The sequence below is a fragment of the Dendrobates tinctorius genome, unplaced genomic scaffold (genome assembly GCF_039654945.1).
Source record: "Dendrobates tinctorius isolate UK_male_01 unplaced genomic scaffold, ASM3965494v1 ptg000121l, whole genome shotgun sequence".
In the NCBI taxonomy this organism is placed as follows: domain Eukaryota; kingdom Metazoa; phylum Chordata; class Amphibia; order Anura; family Dendrobatidae; genus Dendrobates; species Dendrobates tinctorius.
In genome coordinates, this window is record NW_027361789.1 from 2,063,153 (window position 1) to 2,083,203 (window position 20,051).

At 47.2% G+C, this 20,051-nt stretch overlaps 1 protein-coding gene across 9 annotated transcripts in view; it reads left to right on the top strand.

Annotated features, from left to right (window-relative positions):
• HERC2 (HECT and RLD domain containing E3 ubiquitin protein ligase 2) overlaps positions 1-14,929 on the top strand; it is a 364,746-nt gene extending 349,817 nt beyond the window's left edge. For all 9 annotated transcript variants that reach the window (XM_073541474.1, XM_073541475.1, XM_073541476.1 and 6 more), the window contains 3 exons: positions 11,103-11,208; positions 12,367-12,579; positions 14,005-14,929. In XM_073541474.1, coding sequence (XP_073397575.1) covers positions 11,103-11,208; positions 12,367-12,579; positions 14,005-14,277 — 592 coding nt within the window. In that variant the 3' untranslated portion in view covers positions 14,278-14,929. The remainder of the gene's footprint in view (positions 1-11,102; positions 11,209-12,366; positions 12,580-14,004) is intronic.
• Positions 14,930-20,051: the final 5,122 nt, after the last annotated feature.

The window sequence follows — 20,051 nt, forward strand, 5'->3', positions numbered from 1 at the left end:
TCTCCTTTTTTGATCGTACCACAGCTGCCGCTAGGATCGTGGCCAACCTGTGAAACCAGCTTTAAAGAGGATTTGACTCCAACTTTCTGATACCTAATCTGTGAGCAGCATAATGTAGATACAGAGGCCACGATTCCAGCATTGTCACTTACTGGGCTGTTTGCTGTAGATTTTATAAAATCACAGTTGTATCAGCAGGATATTATCACTAAGGGACTAGTAAACCAACTGCCATGTAGTCCTCCATATTTCCAAACTTTGTATAACTCCACCCCCAACCACTGATTGGTGGCTTTCTGCCTATACACCATATACACAGAAAGCTTTCAACTGGGTTAAATAGAGCTCAGCATTAAAGAACTGCTAGATCTCCAGCAAATAGAACATTGATTTTATAAAAAATTGCAACAAGCAGCCCAGTAAGTGGCACATCACTGGAATCAGGGTCTCTGTGTCTAGATTCTGCCGCTTTTAGAGTACATGGAAAAATCCTGGTGACAGATTCCCTTTAAAATGTCCATACACCTTAGATATCTGGTGACTGAGCAATCGTTCTACAGTCATCTCTTCTGACCTCTCACACATGGGCACATCGACTTTTACAATGGGGAGAAAGCTGATGCCGGAGTTCAGGCAGCTGCACATCTCCTGAGTAAACCAAAAGATCCGGCATTTAAATTATTTTTTGGGGGAGTTTTGAAGGCCCTTCATAAACATTGGATGGATTTGGGTGATTTTTAAAGAGAACCTTTCACCTCCCAAAATACTATTTACCTGCAGGTCTAGTACTGAGCTGCAGAGAAATAGCACTTTAAAGGGAATCTGTCACCCTTTTTTTTCAACTATTAGCTGCTGGCACCAACATCAGGGGCTTATCTACAGCATTCTGTAATGTAACCTGAGAGATAAGAAAAACACGTTGGCTTATACTCAACCGGGGTGGGGTCTGGTCCGATTGGTGTCGCGGTCCGGCGCCTCCCTCCTTCATACGATACAGTCCTCCTCTTCCTGTTGTGGCTCCTGCGCAGGCGCACTGCTCTGACCTGTTGAGGGCAGAACAGAGTCCTGCAGTGCGCAGGTGCGGGGAGAGGTCCGGCGCCTGCGCACTGCAGTATTCTGCTCTGCCCTCAACAGGTCAGAGCAGTGCGCCGGAGCCACGACAGGAAGGAAAGAGGACGGCCTCATATAAAGATGGGAGGCGCTGGACTGGACCACAACACCCATCGGACTGGAATGCCCCCCCCAGGTGAGTATAATCTAACATGTTTTTCTTATCTTTCAGGTTACATCGGGGCTTATCTACAGCATTACAGAGTGCTGTAGATAAGCCCCTGATGTCGGTGCCGGCAGCTAATAGTCGAAAAAAAGGGTGACAAATTCCCTTTAAGCATGTTAGGCTGGTTTACTGGAAGAGTGGCTACAGGGAAAAAGTGAAGTTTTATTCTCCCTGCGCTGCTCACTTCCAGTCATCGAGGCAGTGGCTGTTACAGTCCCTGTCTACTACAGTGAGTGCGCAGACATCTCTGCTGACACATTGATGAACAGCTTGCTCTGTATGGACCTTATTGTGAAGAAGACTGTCGGCATACAGGGGACTGATTACAGCTGCGCTCGCTGTGTAGTAAGCAGTGACTGTAACTGCTCCCTGCACCACCCTGATGAAGGAAGCACGTGGCTGCAGAGGGAATAGAACAGTGTTTTCTCCTTCGCCTCATTGGGGGACACAGGTACTGTGTTGTATACTACTGCCCCCTGGAGGCTGACACTAAGTGAAAAAAAGAGGTTAGCTCCCCCGCCGCCGTATACACCCTCTCCCCAATTGCGGACAGAAACCAGTTCATGCTTAGTGTCCGTTGGAGGCACACACGTCTGTTTTTTCTCCAGACTTCTTTTTTTTTTTTTTTTCCTTTCCCTTTTTCTATGAAGATGAGACAGGGGCGACGGACCCTATTGAAAGGGTCCGATCTCCCCAAACCAACAACGGGTGAGCACGTGTGAGTGTCGCCTCCACGTATCCTCTCCCGCAACGTGGGACATATCTGGTATTTTTTCCCAGACTTTATTTTTTTCCTTCCATGAAGATAAGACATAGGCAACGGACCCTATTGAAAGGGTCCGATTTCCCCAAACCATCAACGGGCGAGCATGTGCGAGTTTCGCCTCCACGTATTCTCTCCCGCAACGTGGGACACGATGCCAGACTTAGCCCTGACCACCCCTGGGTATTGAAACCATGGGCTGTACAGAGGCACAAGCATAGTCTGTGCGGCCCCCCACTGCTTCATCATTGCTAAACTGCAGTGCTGCAAGGCGGCGGACGGTCCCTCTCCTCATCCCGGGTAAGGAACGATGGAGCCAGGGTCCCTGCACCGTCCTGGATGTGGCTCCCCTCCCCTCTACCTGTTCTGGAAGCGTTGTCACGGAGGGGATAGCCTGTGAGGGCTCCTGCAGCAGCCTCCACAGGGCTGGAGCCCTCAGCCTCCATACTGCGAAGGCAGTCCCCTCCCCTCCTGGCACGCATGGCGGCGAGTCCGGCCACGCTTCCTCAAGGCCATGTCCCCCCCACCCCCGTCGCGGGCAGGCACTTAAAATCCAGCCCGCGCCTTTGCGTCACTTCCGGCGTCCCGCCCCCCGTGACCTGGGAGGGCGCCGAATAAATTGAGCCCCCGGCTTCGGAGCAGGGCTAGGCCGCATCCGGAAGTACCAGCTGGACGCTTCTTCCGACGGCCCGCCCGCAGCTGAGGCGCGCGCGTCTTTCAGAGGAGCAGCGCTCGGCGCGTCCAGGACACGTGGGGACACAGGACTGGGGTAAGTGCTGCACCCCAACCCCTGAGCCACGCTACGTGTAATCGAGGGGTGCCCCCCCCCCCCCCCAGCAGGGCAGTATTGAGGCCGGGCAGATACAATATTCCCGGAAAAGTGAAGACGCACACATTCCTATATGCTGCATGCACCTCCTGTTGGGCCGCTTTTCCGCGGGTGCAGAGCAAACAATTATGTGAAGCCTGCGATTCCGAACGCCCCCAGGAGCCCTCCCCGGCGACCGAGCCCAGTGTTCCAAGTCCCCCGGAATGGGCCCTATCACTGTCGCAGTCTATGGCATCGCCTACAAAGGCGATAGTCCCTTCGCGCCCCAGATAGGGGCAGGGGTAGCGGCTCGCCTCTCTTGGCGGGGTCCTCCACCTCACAAGAGCCTCCGGCTGCAGGGGCCGCTCTCATTCCAGGCAGACGCGGGGGAAGCGAACCCACATGGCGTCTCCCGGCCCATCCGGTGCCTCGGCATCCGTGAGTTCTGCGTCTCGCTCTCCACCAGTAGTCGACAGCGGGTAAAGCTCAGATTATGACTCGGACGAACCCCTGGACCTAGATACCCCGGGGTGTCGAAAAAATGTGGACAGCCTTATCGAAGCTGTCAATCAGACGCTGGGGATTGAGGATGATTCCACCCTGGCTTCAGGCCATAAGGTGTCTTTTAAGTGGGCTAAGCAGCCACATAGAGTATTTTGCACTCACCCAGAGTTCGAGGACATAGTGCAACGACACAGGGAACGGCCAGACAGGCATTTTTCGGGCCAGAAGGCACTCGAGGCGAGATATCAGTTTGACCCGGATATCTGTAAGAAGTGGATGGAATCCCCAACGGGGGTTCCGCCTGTCTCATGCTTGGACTCTAAAACCCTGTTATCTGTACCTAGTGGTTCTTCTATTAAGGATCCCACTGATCGTCTCATAGAGAGCTTGGCTCGCTCAGTGTTTGAAGCATCAGGATCAGCACTCTCTCCCTCGTTCGCGGCAACGTGGGCAGCCAAGGCCATGATTTCTTGGTCAGAATCATTGAACAGAGCCTTGCAGGATAGGGGCCTACCTGCGGAGGTATCAAAGATCGCGAGTCAGATCGCTTTGGCTGGGGACTACTTAATCAATGCTTCTTTGGATGCGGCCAATTGCGCGGCGCTTGCGGTCGCAAACGTAATTTCTATTAGAAGAGCTCTATGGTTAAGGACAAGAAGTCCTTGACGTCCCTGCCTTATCAGTGCGGCCGCCTATTCAGAGAAAGATTAGACCAGCTCATCTCTGATGCCACAGGGGGAAAGAGTAATTTTCTCTCTCAACAAAGGGTCAAGCCACCGTTTCACCACCAGTTTCAGACACAGTTTCAGGCCTTTCGCAACCCCAGGTGGACTACAGCAGGCAGCTCCGACGCTCCAGGTTGCTCCAACCAGGATAGGGAGCGACAGGTCTCATATAGAGCCAACCCGTTGGGGAGGATGCGTGCTCGCCATCCCAGATCAAGGGGAACCAGGTCCCAAAGATCCCCAGCCAAATGACTCGAAGCATTTTTTTAGGCGACATCAGCAAAGTAGGCGGCCACCTACTTTGGTTTCGCCACGTCTGGGTCGCCGTAGCACACGACTCATGGGTGACAAAGCTGGTGTCCTCAGGGTACAAGATAGTTTGTCAGGTACCCCCCCAAATGATTCTTTCCCGTCTTCCCAAAGGGGAGACCCGGGCAAGGGCGTTGCTAGGAGCCATCGAGTCACTCCAGCACAGCGGAGTCATTATTCCCGTGCCAGAGCACGAGAGGGCTCAGGGCTTCTGTTCCAACCTATTCGCGGTCTCCAAAAAGGACAGGACCGTCAGGCCTGTTTAGGACCTGAAGCTCCTGAACAAATTCATCAGGATCAGACATTTTCGAATGGAGTCTCTTCGTTCAGTTATATCGGCCATGAGGCAGGGAGAATACTTGGCCCCTATCGACATCCAGGACGCCTACCTGCACATCCCCATTTTTCCTCCACATCAGAGGTTTCTATGCTTCGCCATCAATGGCCTACATTTCCAGTTTGCAGAGCTGCCCTTTGGGCTAGCCACCGCCCCCAGGGTGTTCACAAAAGTCATGGTAGTCGTCATGGCCATCTTGCACTCTCGGGGCATAGTCGTCTTGCCATACTTAGACGACCTCTTGGTCAAGGCCCCTTCGTTTTTGGGCATGCGAGGAGAGTGTTACATCACGCTGGATACCCTTTCCCGCTTAGGGGTATTTCTCTCTCGAGACAAAGCCCTAGCGCTCTGGCAGGGAGTAGTCCGGACACTTCTCCAACCAGTCCCTCACACCATTCGTTTCGGGATGAGGATACTAGGAAAAATGGTGGCAGCAATGTAAGCGGTTCTGTTCGCCCAATTTCAACTTCACCCCCTGCAGCACGCCCTCTTGTCATCTTGGGACAAGAACCCATTCACGCTCGATCACCGGTGCCGGTTATCCTCTCAGGTCAGGCAGTCGCTCGAGTGGTGGACAGCCAGTTCTTCCCTGCTTCAGGGGAAGCCTTTTCCCCCAGACCAGTGGTTAGTAGTCACAACCGACGCCAGCCTCCTCGGCTGGGGAGCAGTTTTTTAGCCACCACACGACCCAGGGACAATGGTCGCAACAGGAGGCACGCCTCCCAATCGACTTGTTGGAAATACAAGCGGTCTGGCTGGCTCTGCGACACTTTCAGCACGTTCTAGAAGGCCACCCTGTCCGGATTCAAACGGTCAATGCCATGGCAGTGGCTTACATAAATCACCAAGGGGGCACCTGCAGCAGAGCAACCATGCGCGAGGTAGGGCAAGTTCTTCACTGGGCTGAGAGGAACCATTCGGTGATATCGACGGTCCACATCCCGGGTGTGGAAAACTGGGCGGCGGACTTCCTCAGCCGGCAGAGTATTGCGTCCAGAGAATGATCTCTGCACCCCGAGGTCTTTCAGCAGATTTGCCATCGGTGGGGAAGACCAGATGTGTACCTGATGGCCTCCAAGGTGAACGCCAAGCTACCCATGTTTGTCGCTCAGTCCTGGGACTCACAGGCAGTCGCCGTGGATGCGTTGGTTCTGCCATGGAACCAGTTTTGCCTCCCATACTTGTTCCCCCCGCTGCCACTACTTCCGAGGGTCATCAAGAAGATCAAAACAGAAGGGGTTCCAGCAATTCTGCTGGCCCCAGACTGGCCTCGTCGAGCATGGTACGCAGACCTAGTGCAGCTGCTCGCCGACGTTCCTTGGTGACTCCCAGAGCGCCCAGATCTAATGTCCCTGAGCCCAATCTTCCACCCGAGCTCAGGGGCCCTGTGTTTGACTGCATGGCCCTTGAATCTTGGATTCTGACCCAGGCGGAGTTTGGGTGCGAGGTGGTCGCTACAGTGGTTAGCGCCCGGCGAGGATTTCCCATCACACTTGGAAGGTTTTCTTTGCTTGGTGTCGAGACCGCGGTTATTCTCCACTGAGATTCTCTATTCCCAACATCTTGGCCTTTCTCCAGTCTGGCCTAAACTCAGGGTTGGCCTCGAGCTCCCTTAGAAGACAGATATCGGCTTTATCCGTCCTTTTTCCGCGCAGAATTGCTACCAATATGCAGGTGAAAAACTTTCATCCAGGGAGTCTCCCACTTGGTACCTCCCTTTTTAGGGCGCCCCTGGATGCCTGGGACCTTAACCTGGTCCTTAGTGTTCTGCAGGAATCGCAATTTGAACCGCTACAAGATGTTTCTTTGTCGTACCTTTCCTGGAAAGTGGTATTCCTTGTAGCCATAACTTCCATCAGGTGAGTCTCTGAGCTGGTGGCCCTGTCCTGACTAACACCGTTTCTCAGCTTTTACAAGGATAAGGTGGTCCTCAGACCAGCTGCCCCCTTTCTGCCGAAGGTCGTTTCCTCATTTCACATTGATGAGGATATTGTCTTGCCTTCATTTTATCCAGCACCGGTACACCGCGTGGAAAAGGCTCTTCACACATTGGACCTGGTAAGAGCCCTCAGGAGGTACTTGTCACGGACGGTGCCCTTTCGGCAGACAGACACACTGTTTGTGCTCCCCGAGGGACGCGGGAAGGGTCTCGCAGCTTCAAAATCGACCATAACCAGGTGGATCCGTCTGCTATTCAGGAGGCCTACCACATCAGGGGTGCGCCGGTTCTAGCAGGGATCAGAGCACACTCTACTCGGGCAGTGGGCGCCTCTTGGGCGCTTCGGCACCAGGCCTCGACAGAACAGGTTTGCAAGGCAGCAAACTGGTCCAGCCTGCACACGTTTGCCAAACATTACAATATCCATACTCAGGCTTCAGCGGATGTGAGCCTGGGTAGAAGGATTCTCCAAGCAGCGGTGGCGCACCTTTAGACACGAGGTGCATGTAGCTTGGATCGGTGAGTCAACTTCCCACCCAGGTACTGCTTTAGGACGTCCCACAGTACCTGGGCGAAGGAGAAACATGGATTTTTGTGATAAACTCACCGTAAAATCCTTTTCTCCGAGACGCTCATTGGGGGACACAGCACCCACCCTGATAGCCAGTTGGCTCTTGTTTGTTTAATTAATGCGCATTTTTGTTGATATTAGGGTGGTTCTTTTCTAGACATTCTTATCTGCATTAAGGCTGATTTTTGTTGTTCTCCTACTGCTTTTGCACTAAACTGGTTTCCGCCCGCAATCGGGCGAGGGTGTATACGGCGGCGGAGGAGCTAACCTCTTTTTTTCACTTAGTGTCAGCCTCCAGGCGGTGGTAGCATACACCACAGTACCTGTGTCCCCAATGAGCGTCTTTGAGAAAAGGATTTTACCGTGAGTTTATCACAAAAATCCATGTTTTGCTCTGTAGCTGTACTTTCACTAAACCAACCTAACCTTATTTATACCTATACCTGCAGATTCCCACTATTCTACATGTACCTCAAGTATTGGGAGGTCACTGGATCCCATTAATGTTTAAAGTGTGCAGAGAACTTATAGTGTTGATCACAGTTTGATATCAAAATGCATTTTGTTCACATCTCTTCTGATTTTGACTTAGGCTAAGTTCACACGTAGCGGAATTCCCGCGGAAGTTACCGCGAGAATTCCATTCCACGGGAAAATCGCATTTTAAATTCCTTTGATTTTCCCACGGAAAAACTAGCGATTTGCAAGCGTAATTAACTTGCAGAATGCTAGCGTTTTCCAAGTGATCTGTAGCATTGCTTGGAGAACTGATTGACAGGTTGGTCACACTCGTCAAACATAGTGTTTGACGAGTGTGACCAACTTTTTACTATTGAGGCTGCCTATGCGGCATCAGTAGTAAAAAGATCTAATGTTAAAAATAATTAAAAAGATAAAAAATCGGGTTATATTCACCTTCCGACGTCCTGCGAAGCGTCCCCAGGCCTCCGCGATGATCCGGCAGGTCCCGTTCTCATTGATGCATTGCGGCAATGACCTTTAATGACATCGCGGTCTCGCGAGACCGCTACAGCATCACGACGCGACGTCCGCAAAGGTCATTGCAATGCATTACTGGTAACGGGACCTGCCACGTGTATCGCTGAAGCCTGGGGATGCTGCGCGGGACATCGGAAGGTGAATATAACCCAAATTTTTTATTTTAATTCTATTTTTTACAGGGATATGGTACCCACAGCCCCGAGGACAGTCTCCTCTCCTCCGGACCGTGGGTACCATCTGCAAATGTTCTGCTTACTTTTCGTATGGTGGGCACAGCCACATGCGGAAAGTAAACAGAACAATGCATTCCTATGTGGACGGAATTGCCGCGATTCCGCAAATTAATGAGCATGCTGCAGATTTTTCCGCCGCTGGAAAATCCGCAGCATTAGCACAGCATTGCGGAATCCCATAGGATTGTATGCGATGCAGGATTTTTGCGTTTTCGCAGCAAAATCGCGCGGTAAAAACCGCCGCAAAAAACGCGAAAAATCCTGAGCGTGTGAACGCAGCCTAACAATGCTATTTATACAGAAAATTACAGAGCTGTTACTTTAGAAATGGGAAAGGTCTATCACTTGTATCAAAATATGCATCAACTGTGGCTAGTGCTGCCATTCTACATGGACTGTGTTATAATTCAGGGCTGCAGCCAGGGGGCAGTGTGTGCTGAGAATACATCTAGCGGCCAGCCTCTGATGTCACCGACTGATTAAAAGAGGCAGTGTTATCTTTTATTCACTAAATATAGTGGCAATTATTGAATTTCTGTCCATCAAGCAATGATTATAAGAAGAAACTAGTGCAGCATGTAGTGCAATTCTTGCTGTCTAAATGCAGGACATTGTGGAATTGTGACAGACCCTGTTGTAAGGTAATGGTGTCCTTCAGGCACTATTACTGTCGGCTGGAAAATGAAGTTCAAAAAAGAGCGACAGCACAGTTGTGAACAGTACCTACGTCTGTGCACCAAAGCTTGAACCGGAGGCATGGGTGGCTAGCAACCAGGGCAAGGCAAATATCATGCCTCCAAAGCCAGTAACAACGTCCCCCTAAAACGAATAATGCCCACTGAGTGCGCCCTTATAAAGTACAACACATTAAAGGGGTTGTCTGGTCCAAATCGGTAAGTCTATGTGACTGCAGACTTATGAATCCCCTCAGTGCATGCACTGTGCGCTGTGGGGATTCGCCGGTTTCTGCGCCAGCATTTGAGGGTTATGTATGAGTTATACATACTCCCTGGCAGTGGGCGCTTGTATGGAGCGAGGCCACACCCAATAGTCAGCAGCTGGGAGTATGTATAATGTGTGCATACCCTCGTAGTGCACAGTGCATGTGCCGGTGGGATTCATAAGTCTGCAGTCACACACACAGAGTGACTGCAGACTTATCGATTTGGACCAGACAACCCCTATAACATCCTCATAGTCCCTTTGAAAAGTAATGATGATGCCTCCAAAAGGAATAATGACATCTTTCTGCCTCACTTTGCAGAAATATGCAATGCAGTGAGTTCATGATGCTGCTTACGCCAGGGTGCTGACATCTTATAGGCCTACAGACGGAAAGTGGTGGGTCAAGAAGCCTATGGCAGGATTCCTCAGATTGCCAGGCAGTCACCACTTTGAGCTAGGGTAACCTGCCTGAAGTCCAGGACATGTGCACTCAGTGTTAGCAATACCTTTTTGAATTTTTGCATCTAAGGCAATTGTCCCTGTGCCCCTTCCCCACGCTACGCTGCCTGGCGGACTAATGCTGTCTGCATCTAGGTTATTGACGTCAACCCTAATGGCCAGTCCTTTTGGCTCTGGTCACGGTGTTATGCAGAACCCTTCTAGGCCTTGATCAGTGTTTTCATATAGAACATGTATGTATGCCTCTATATCTCTTTGAACACTACTATGACCAGTAAACATTGCCTACAGAAATGTCTCATTTCTTGACGGTTGGCATGCTGAGGCCTCCCAGGTACAGGCCCATAATACCATGCCAGGCCGAGAAGTTGGCACCATATTAAGATGTGATCTGCTGTGCTTCTATTTAGTAATGATGGGCTAGAAATCTGCTCTGCTAGATACTTTTACTGGAAAATGCAGCGATTCATTACCTACCTTGTGAAAATAACACGAACAGGCCTTTATCAGAAGACTGAGCCCTGGGATTTTCTTGATGTGAAAACTAAGAAATGTTTAATATTAAACTCCATGAGGTCTGATCAGAGTCTGCGATGCGAGCAGTGGGACTGAGGAATACGATTCATGTCTTTCCATGTATCGCCTTATGTAAACCAGTGCACCAGTCACACACAGCTCCTGCCCTTAGCAGCGAAGGATGAAAGCTGCATTGATTTGTATCATTCCAATATAGGTAGGAACATTTAGAAATCATTTGTTCCAACCTTAGGACATATTTGTTATTTAGGCGCAAGAAATAAAAGGAAACGTTACCGTTCTGCATACGAGTTACCAGACTAGGACATTACATACATTTTTAATTTAACCCTATGCTCCTAAACCATTCTCTCCAGTAAATGACTGCAGTGTGTACTCTGGACCTCCTGCCTTTTTGGTTACTAGCACAGAAAGTAGCCGACAGTGAATGTGGTCAGCCATATTGGCCTCCATAGGACTATCTTGTTAGTCTGTCTTCCCCAGTTCCTCTGGCGGACAGTCACACTGAAGACCCTTCCCATCTTTCATGTCAAATGTACCCTATCCCACAATCTGCCAGTGCCCAGAGGACTTTATAGGGTTACTATCTGGATCAATGGTGTAATGGACTGACAAATCGTGCTCCACCATGGAGCCATATTACACATGAACCCGTTTTTTGCTGCATGTAATAAGCTTATTTCTCTTTCTGCAGGTTGCATGAGTTTGATGAGCAAGTAGCTGCAGTGCGTGAGGGGATGGCACGCGTGGTCCCAGTGCCCCTGCTTTCTCTGTTTACTGGTTATGAACTTGAAACCATGGTATGTCTCCGTTCTGTATGTTTTCTCCCTGCTAGTACCTTACTCAAGAGGAGTATGTTCATCCAAATAGTTTTCTGTAGGATGTGAAAATAATTTAGGGGTTGTCTGGGCATCTAATAATCATGACATCTCTTTTGGGATAGGTCATCCCTATCAGATCAGTGTAGTCTGACACCTGGATCAGCTGTTATTAAGCTTTGACCGCTGCTGAGAGCTCATAGTTTGAAAGAGCTGATGAGCTGTTCTGCAGTACCCTGCAGCGGCCGCTACATACTGAAATGAACTGAGCCATGCTGCTAAACCTCCATATAGGGTAGCGCCTGAGCTAATGACACCTGATCCGTGGATACAGAGGGTGTTAGATGCCCGGACAAGCTTTTCAAGGTTTGTTTTTTTTAATGTACTGTTGATATTTTGCATAGCTCTTTTACAGTAATAATATTTTCCTTGGTGATACAAGAGTACCACTAGTCTGGGATCCATGTCGGGTGCTATATTGGGGAATGGTGATGTATATAGCTCTTTTATGTGGTCTCCAGTTGCAGATTCTTTACAGTAGTCATTTGAAGTGAAAAATGCCTGGCTCCCCCTATACATAGTCTAGACGTATTATAGGTCCCCATGTACAGTAGTGTTTAGTTTATTCATAACTTCAGGGAATTTGATTTTTTGCTATCACCCTTCTTATGCTTTACTTTGTATAGCAGAAGAACTGCAGAGAATGCAATTTGCTAATCGTGGAAGTCATACTACAAAAGTCCATCTTTCAGTCAAAGGGGCTAATTGATTTTTTTTTCTTGATGTAACACATTTATTTTAGATATTCTTTTCCGCATATTACATCCCAGCACTTTCTAGTCATTTGTAGGTTTCCAGCCTGGGTTGCTTCCTTCAGAAATCCAATTAATTGAATTGAGTCCCTATGGAGTGCGATATGAGTATTTTCTTTAATGTCCTAGTGCTTTAGTGTTCACATGCTCCCATCTTCTCCCGGTTAATTTTAATAGATTTGATGAACTGTATCAAATATTGGCAGGGGCGATTAAAATGAATTGGACTAATATCCTATTGTACCTTGAGAATTTAGCATTTCTGTTCAATCCTTCTCTGATTTGCCTGCCTATGGTTAATTTTTCAGTATTGTCCTTTTTATTTCAGGTCTGCGGCAGCCCTGATATCCCTCTTCATCTGTTGAAATCTGTTGCCACGTATAAAGGGATTGAACCCACAGCTTCTCTCATTCAGTGGTTTTGGGATGTGATGGAATCCTTCTCCAACACTGAGCGTTCCTTATTTCTCAGATTTGTGTGGGGCCGGACCAGACTTCCTCGAACTATAGCAGACTTCAGAGGCAGAGACTTTGTCATTCAGGTAAAATGTCATTTCTACCATATAGGTACCTAGTACAGTGGGTTTTTTTTGTTTTGTTTTTTTTTTTTGTTTTTTTTTCAGTGTTCCACTGGGTCTGTTGGTTTCTCTCATAGTGTCTGAATGTGCGGCACAGAAAGCAAATTTCTGTGGTGGACCATGAAAGCGACAATACCACTGAGAACTTTAAAAATTATTAGTTTATTAGTTGACATTGCCCATCATCATGAAGTCAGGTTTCATTTGCACTAACACTCTCCTTGAGTGCCATCCCAAATTTTAGAATAAAGGTCCCCATGCGTTTTAGACAAAGGATCGGCCTAGCTGGATGACATTGATGGGTAAGAAAAATGGTCTAATCTGTATGGAGGCAGCGGCCGACTGATGGTCTGGAGAGATGTCGATTGCTAATCACATTGTCCTCCTGGAGATAAGCGGCTGGTCGACAAGCTCTTCTCTGTATGGGACAGACGGTTGTCTGCTGAAAGCTATCGAATGTGTATGGCCACCTTAAGGCTTTGTTCACATCTATGATAGAGGATACATTCTGAGCATCCATCTCACGTTCAGACAGAAACACTAGACATCACAGCAGAAAGCAGACTAAACCCATTATACTCATGGGTGTTGCTCATGTATGTCATACAGAGGGACTGGCTTTTCTGCTATTTTTCTTTTTCCTGCGTATGAACACAATTGCAAAAACAATGCAGATGTAATTGGAACCTTATGTCTAGTCATGGCGACCACCTGCGATTGTCTGACTCATAAGATAGGGCATTGTGTCATGTGCATATTGTGTGCATTGTATCCTAATCACTGGGAGCAAAACTTCCATGGTTTTTATCAGTATACAAAAGTTGTGACACTTTCAAATAATTCCACCGGTTGTTCCTGCTCTGTGGACATTCAAGGAACCTGCAGGGTATCAAAATTCAGTAGAATAAAAATCTACAGCCCAATCCACCACTTCTCTAAAATCGCACAAATCTTTGGTGTCATAACCCATAAAATAACTTCCAGACCGACTCAGGTTGGGTACGAACAGACCTACGCATTTCAAACTTGGGTAAATACTGCAAAGATATAAATGTGAAGTTCTGGTCTATTCTTTCCCCACCTGACTGTCTGTAAGCTATTTTTATTTTTTAAAATTAAAAGATTGTTGCGATGTTAAAGTAGTGCTGAATTACTTTGTGCTTTTTTTTCTTCTACCCCATTGTTTTTTTTTCTTATTTAGGCTGCATAAAAGCAAAAATGTATAAAATTTGGCACGTCGGAGGCAAGATTTAGAAGGCCCATTATACCTACAAATGGTTTCTCAGGGAACAGGATGGCTCTCACAAGACATTTTGACATTTATATGTAGATGTTCCCTATTAAAGGCTTGAGAAAGGCTCAGCTATTTTTCTTATTTCTTCTATGCAGGTCTTGGATAAGTACAATCCTCCAGATCACTTTCTTCCAGAATCCTACACATGTTTCTTCCTGCTGAAGCTTCCCAGATATTCTTGCAAGCAGGTTCTTGAAGAGAAATTAAAATATGCCATTCACTTCTGCAAGTCAATAGACACTGATGACTATGCACGGATTGCACTTACTGGTGAGCCAGCAGCCGACGACAGCAGCGATGACTCCGATAATGAAGATGCTGATTCGTTTGCTTCAGACTCCACACAGGACTACCTTACCGGACACTAAGTGAGCCGAGGCTAAGGGTGTGGGCTCTCCTAATGCACTGAGATTCCCTGTTCCCTGCGCTCACGGGAACCTGGCAGTCCCAAGTTTAACAGTACATACTACAGATATAACAGATATATGAAGAAAGACTTATCGAACTTTGACATTGTGTTTAAAAGCGATGCGTAGGTGCCTATTCCTTATTACACTGCACTTATATTGTGTTTTATGTGTTGTAAATGTTTACTACAGAAAACAGTGCAGTGTCCTGATGTGAGGCCGCACAGCCTTTTACATGTGAGTGCAATAGGTTTTTTTTTTTTTCTTTCAATTTTTCTTATTTAGTGTTGTATACCTGTGTAATTTCTTAATGGTTGCAAATAACCGTATAGTGGAGAACATGAAAGTATTAATCATTTTCATTTCCCTCTCCTGGCAACCTGCTTATGACGTTTTCAGATCAGTATTCCTTCCAGTTACGTGTAAAATAGAAATGGGGGACAACCCAGTGTTTTCCTAACACTAGTTATGTTTTGTATATTTTGGCTCCCACTTTATGCTTTAAGTGAACTCATGTCACGGTCACTACATTTTATTGGAATTGTGTATATAAGTGTTTAGTTCCATGACATATGCACCCTATTGTCCCCCTGAATAAACTGTGTCAATACTAGATTTGACTTTGTTTTTTATTTTTAAAACCAACATTTTCCCAATATACTGGTGTTTTTAGATTGTTTCAGATGACCTTTAATACGTTCTATGTAAGTACATGAGGAGTAATGTGTTTTTTTTTTTTTTCGGGATGTCCCTCCTGACAACACCATGGTGGTCGTCCTCCTCCATACAGGGACAGGAAGCACACGAGAGGTTAAAAGGCTTCTCCCCACTCGCCTCCCTCAGCGTTTTTTTCCTGTCCCTGCATGGAGGGACGCACAAGAGGCGAGAGATGCGAGGAGCTTACCGGATGGGCTCAGGGGGATTGTGCGGCACAGCCAATTCTTCCCCCTGTCAAGAGGCCCGAGGCTGGGGAGTCGCTCAGCCACAAAGACCAGTTGAGCGGAGCTCCTGGGTTGAGCAGCTTCCTCCCAATGGAAGGCTCTCTGCTCCTATGCTGGTCGGCAGGGTGCTGCTTCTTCCGGAAGTTGCGCCGAGAGGAGATCCGTCGCTCTTCCGGTGATGTCAGGAAGGTGCCAGGTTACGAGGTCGGTGTGTGTTCCAAGATGGAATGCAGAAGTGTTTTGCTGAGACAGGTAATAAAGCCATTACATGGGTCTCTGGGGCACACGGCGTGCACAGGTCCATTATGGAAGAAGCAGGCATAGAAGACCAGGACTGCAGGGTAAGTGTTCTTTGTTTCCTATCCCTGAGCCATCTCTTAGGGTCCCATTACACTAAACGACGCACCAGCGATCCCGAGAACAATACGACCTGGTCAGGATCGCTGGTGTGCCGCTACATGATCGCTGGTGAGCTCTCAAACAGGCAGACTCACCAGCGATCAGGACCAGCGATTCCCTTTATGCAATATAAAATTGCCAGAGACATATGGCAGAGCGCTCGGTAAACCTGCACCACCAGAGTTGTGAGGGAAGAACTGTCCCTATTGTCTGAGAATGAGGTCTTTAATCCGTGAAGAGGTCCAAGCCTCTATATCTAGCCTCACCCTGTCACAACCTCTCAATCCAGGTCCAAGAGCTAAGAGACCCCAGTGGGAAATGGAAGTAAGCTTGGATGAGAAGTCCCAGTTTTCAGGTTCAGACCAGGAAGAAGCAGGTAAAGTAGTGATGGAGACTCCATAAAGGGGCAGGAGATACTTATTTGCCTCTGAGGATACCGATCACCTAGTTCAGGCAATCAGAAACACGATGCAGGTGGAGGAGGTTCCAAAACCTCAGTCCAGACAGGATGAGTTGTTTAGGGGTCTCAGAGCTCAGAAGCAATGGGTGTTCCTGGTGGATGACCATATCAGGGCTATGATCCTGGAGTAATGGGAGGATGCGAAGAAACGTTTGGTGATACCACGAGACTTCAAGATAGATGTGCCGGCCACTAAAGTGGCTAGGAAGACATCTATACCCTTTGAAGACTCATTAAGTCTAACGGACCCTATGGACAGAAAGGTGGGTAACCTCCTGAAATGGGCTGGGAGACATCCGTGGCTTTGATCAAGACCAATATAGCCTCTACTTCAGTTGCCAGGTCTATGATTCTATGGATGGGGGACCTGGAGGAGCACTTAAATAGTAAAACACCTAGGGAAGATTTTATAGCCTCCCTCCCACTGATTAAGTCGGCCACAGCATTTTTTGGCGGATACATCTGCCGAATCATTAAGGTTCTCAGGAATAGCTCGTTGTCTAATGCGGCCTGTAAGGCTATCTGGATGAGAACCTGGTGGTTGGGGGACAACGCCTCCAAATTAAGTTATGCTCTATTCCCTTATCGGGGTTAAGGGTGTTCGGGCCGACATTGGGCGACATCTTAGAAAAAGCATTGTATAAAAAGAAAGAGTTTCCTGATGATAGGTTTAGAAGGAATCAGTTCTTTCGCAAACCGGGGCCATCTAGGAGACAGTCCGATTACAGGGGCCAAGGGAAGTCCAATTGAGGAACTTACCACAAAGGAGGGAAGAGTAAGGGATCCCTATTTGGGTCAGGTTCAAGATCATGAAGGCAATGATGCCATATTGGTCAGGGAGCGACCAGACTGTTTGCGGGAAGTTGGCACCACGTTACCCAGGATCAGTGGGTTCTCAGAACCATAGTGGCCTGTTTTTGCGGGAGACCACAAAAATCACTGCAATACGGCCCACAAAAATGGGCCTCAAAAACCCAGTAAGTGTAAAAGAAGCCTTACTGTGAAAGACCAAGAACGATATTATTTACGTTTGTTATTATTGCATGTAAAAGGCCCAACAAGTTTTGAGAGCATTAAATCCATAAATGGTGTTACACATCAAACATTTAAAGATGCTGCATTAGCACTAGGATTATTAATAAATGACAGTGTTGGGAAAATTACTATAATAGATGCCACCGTTCTGAACATGCCTACACAACTTCGGGACATGTTTTCTTACATCTGTGTTTTCGGCCAACCTACTAATCCCCTAGAGTTGTGGAATGAGTTTAAGGAACATTCTTTAAAAGACTACTGTCACAGATACCACAATAACACAGAACGTAGTAATAGTTATTAAGGTGGAAGGAAGACTAAGTCCATCTAGTTCAACCCATATCCTATCCTAACTTGCCCTAACATGTTGATCCAGAGGAAGGCAAAAAAAACCCATGTGGCAAACAGTGAGCTTCACATTGGGGGAAAAAATTCCTTCCCGACTTCACATACGGTAATTAGACTAGCTCCCTGGATCAACGCAATATCAAGGAGACTAGTTTATATAACCTGTAATATTATACATGTCAAGAAAGGCATCCAGTCCCTTCTTAAATTTTAGTAGGGAATCGCTCATTACAACATCATATGGCAGAGAGTTCCATAGTCTCACTGCTCTTACAGTAAAGAATCCGCTTCTGTGAGTATGCTTAAACCTTCTTTCCTCCAGATGTAGAGGATGTTCCCTTGTCCCCATCACAGGTCTAAGAGTAAAAAGATCATTAGAAAGGTCTTTGTACTGTCCCCGCATATATTTATACATTGTAATAAGATCACCCCTAAGCCTTCGATTTTCCAAACTAAATAACCCCAAGTGTAATAACCTGGCTTGGTATTGTAGACCCCCCAGTTCCCTAATAATCTTGGTCGCTCTTCTCTGCACCCGCTCCAGTTCAGCTATGTCTTTCTCGTACAGAGACCAGTACTGTACACAGTATTCTAAGTGTGGTCGCACTAGTGACTTATATAGAGGTAAAATTATGTTCTCCTCATGCGCATCTATGCCTCTTTTAATGCATCCCATTATTTTATTTTCCTTTGCAGCAGCTGCCTGACACTGGCCAGTAAATGTGAGTTTGTCGTCCACCCATACACCCAGGTCTTTTTCAGTGACAGTTTTGCCCAGTATTTTGCAATTAAGCATATAATTATACATCTTGTTTGTTCTGCCCAAGTGCATGACCTTACATTTATCCCCATTAAAGCTCATTTGCCATTTATCAGCCCAAGCTTCTAGTTTACATGAATCCTCCTGTAATATAAAATTTGTCCTCCTCTGTATTGATTACCCTGCAGAGTTTAGTGTCATCTGCCAATATTGAAATACTACTCTCTATGCCCCCTACAAGGTCATTAATAAATATGTTAAAAAGAAGCGGGACCAATACTGACCCCTGTGGTACCCCACTGCTAACCGTGACCCAGTCTGAGTGTGCTCCATTAATAACCACCCTTTGTTTCCTATCCCTGAGCCATCTCTTAGGGTCCCATTACACTAAACGACGCACCAGCGATCCCAAGAACAATACGACCTGGTCAGGATCGCTGGTGAGCTCTCAAACAGGCAGACTCACCAGTGATCAGGACCAGCGAGCACGCTGGTATCCAGGGTACACACTGGGTAACTTAAGCGATGCGTGCTTAGTTTCCCGCTATTTACCCTGGATACCAGCTCCCAGCATCTGCTTACAGCGCTGGGAGCTCGCTGATCTTTGGTCTCCCGCTGCCACATGCAACGACGTGTGCTGGCCAGCTGGAGACCAACGATCAAAAAATGGCCCAGGACATTACTGCACGATCAGCAATACCTGACGGGGGGGGGGGCAGTTGCTGGCAAGATCGCTGATGCGTCACAAAATCGGTGACGCATCAGCGATCTTGCTAGTGATCTCGCTTAGTGTGAAGTACCCCTTAACCCACTTACACATATTTTCCCCTATCCCTATTGTTCTCATTTTATGTGTCAACCTTTTGTGTGGTACCGTGTCAAAAGCTTTTGAAAAGTCTGTGTACACCACGTCCACTGCATTTCCTTGGTCCAGTCCGGAACTTACCTCTTCATAAAAGCTTATCAGATTAGTCTGACAGGAACTGTCCCTCGCAAACCCATGTTGATATTGGGTCATGAGGTTATTCTTGAGATACTCCAGTATAGTATCTCTTAGAATACCCTCCAGGATTTTACCCACTGTAGAGGTCAAGCTCACTGGCCTGTAATTTCCAAGTTGTTTTTGTCCCCTTTTTTGAATATTAGCACCACATTTGCCATACGCCAGTCCTGTGGTACAGACCCCGTTATTATGGAATCTTTAAAGATTTAAAATAATGGTCTATCTATGACTGTGCTTAATTCCTGCAGTACTCGGGGGTGTATCCCATCTGGGCCCGGGGATTTGTCAATTTTAGTGATTTTTAGACGCTGCCGTACTTCCTGCTGGGTTAAGCAGCTGATATTTCAATGGAGAATTTTTGTTATCACTGATGATGTTATCAGTCATGGGATTTTCTTGTGTAAATACTGTTGCAAAAAAGTCATTTAGCATATTGGCTTTTTCCTCATCGACCATTTCACCCAGACTATTTTTAAGGGGGCCAACTCTATCATTTTCAGTTTCTTACTATTTATGTAGTTAAAGAATATTTTGGGATTATTTTTACTTTCTCTGCAATGAGTCTCTCTGTCTCAATTTTTGCTGCCTTGATTTGCTTTTTACAGAATTTGTTTAATTTTCTGTATTTATTTAATGCCTCATCACTACCTACTTGCTTTAATTCTCTAAATGCTTTATTTTTATCTCTTATTGCGCCCCTTACAGCTCTATTTAACCATAGTGTTTTCAAAAACCTTCTATTTCTAGTATACTTTTTCCCATGCGGTATATATTGTGCACAGGTCC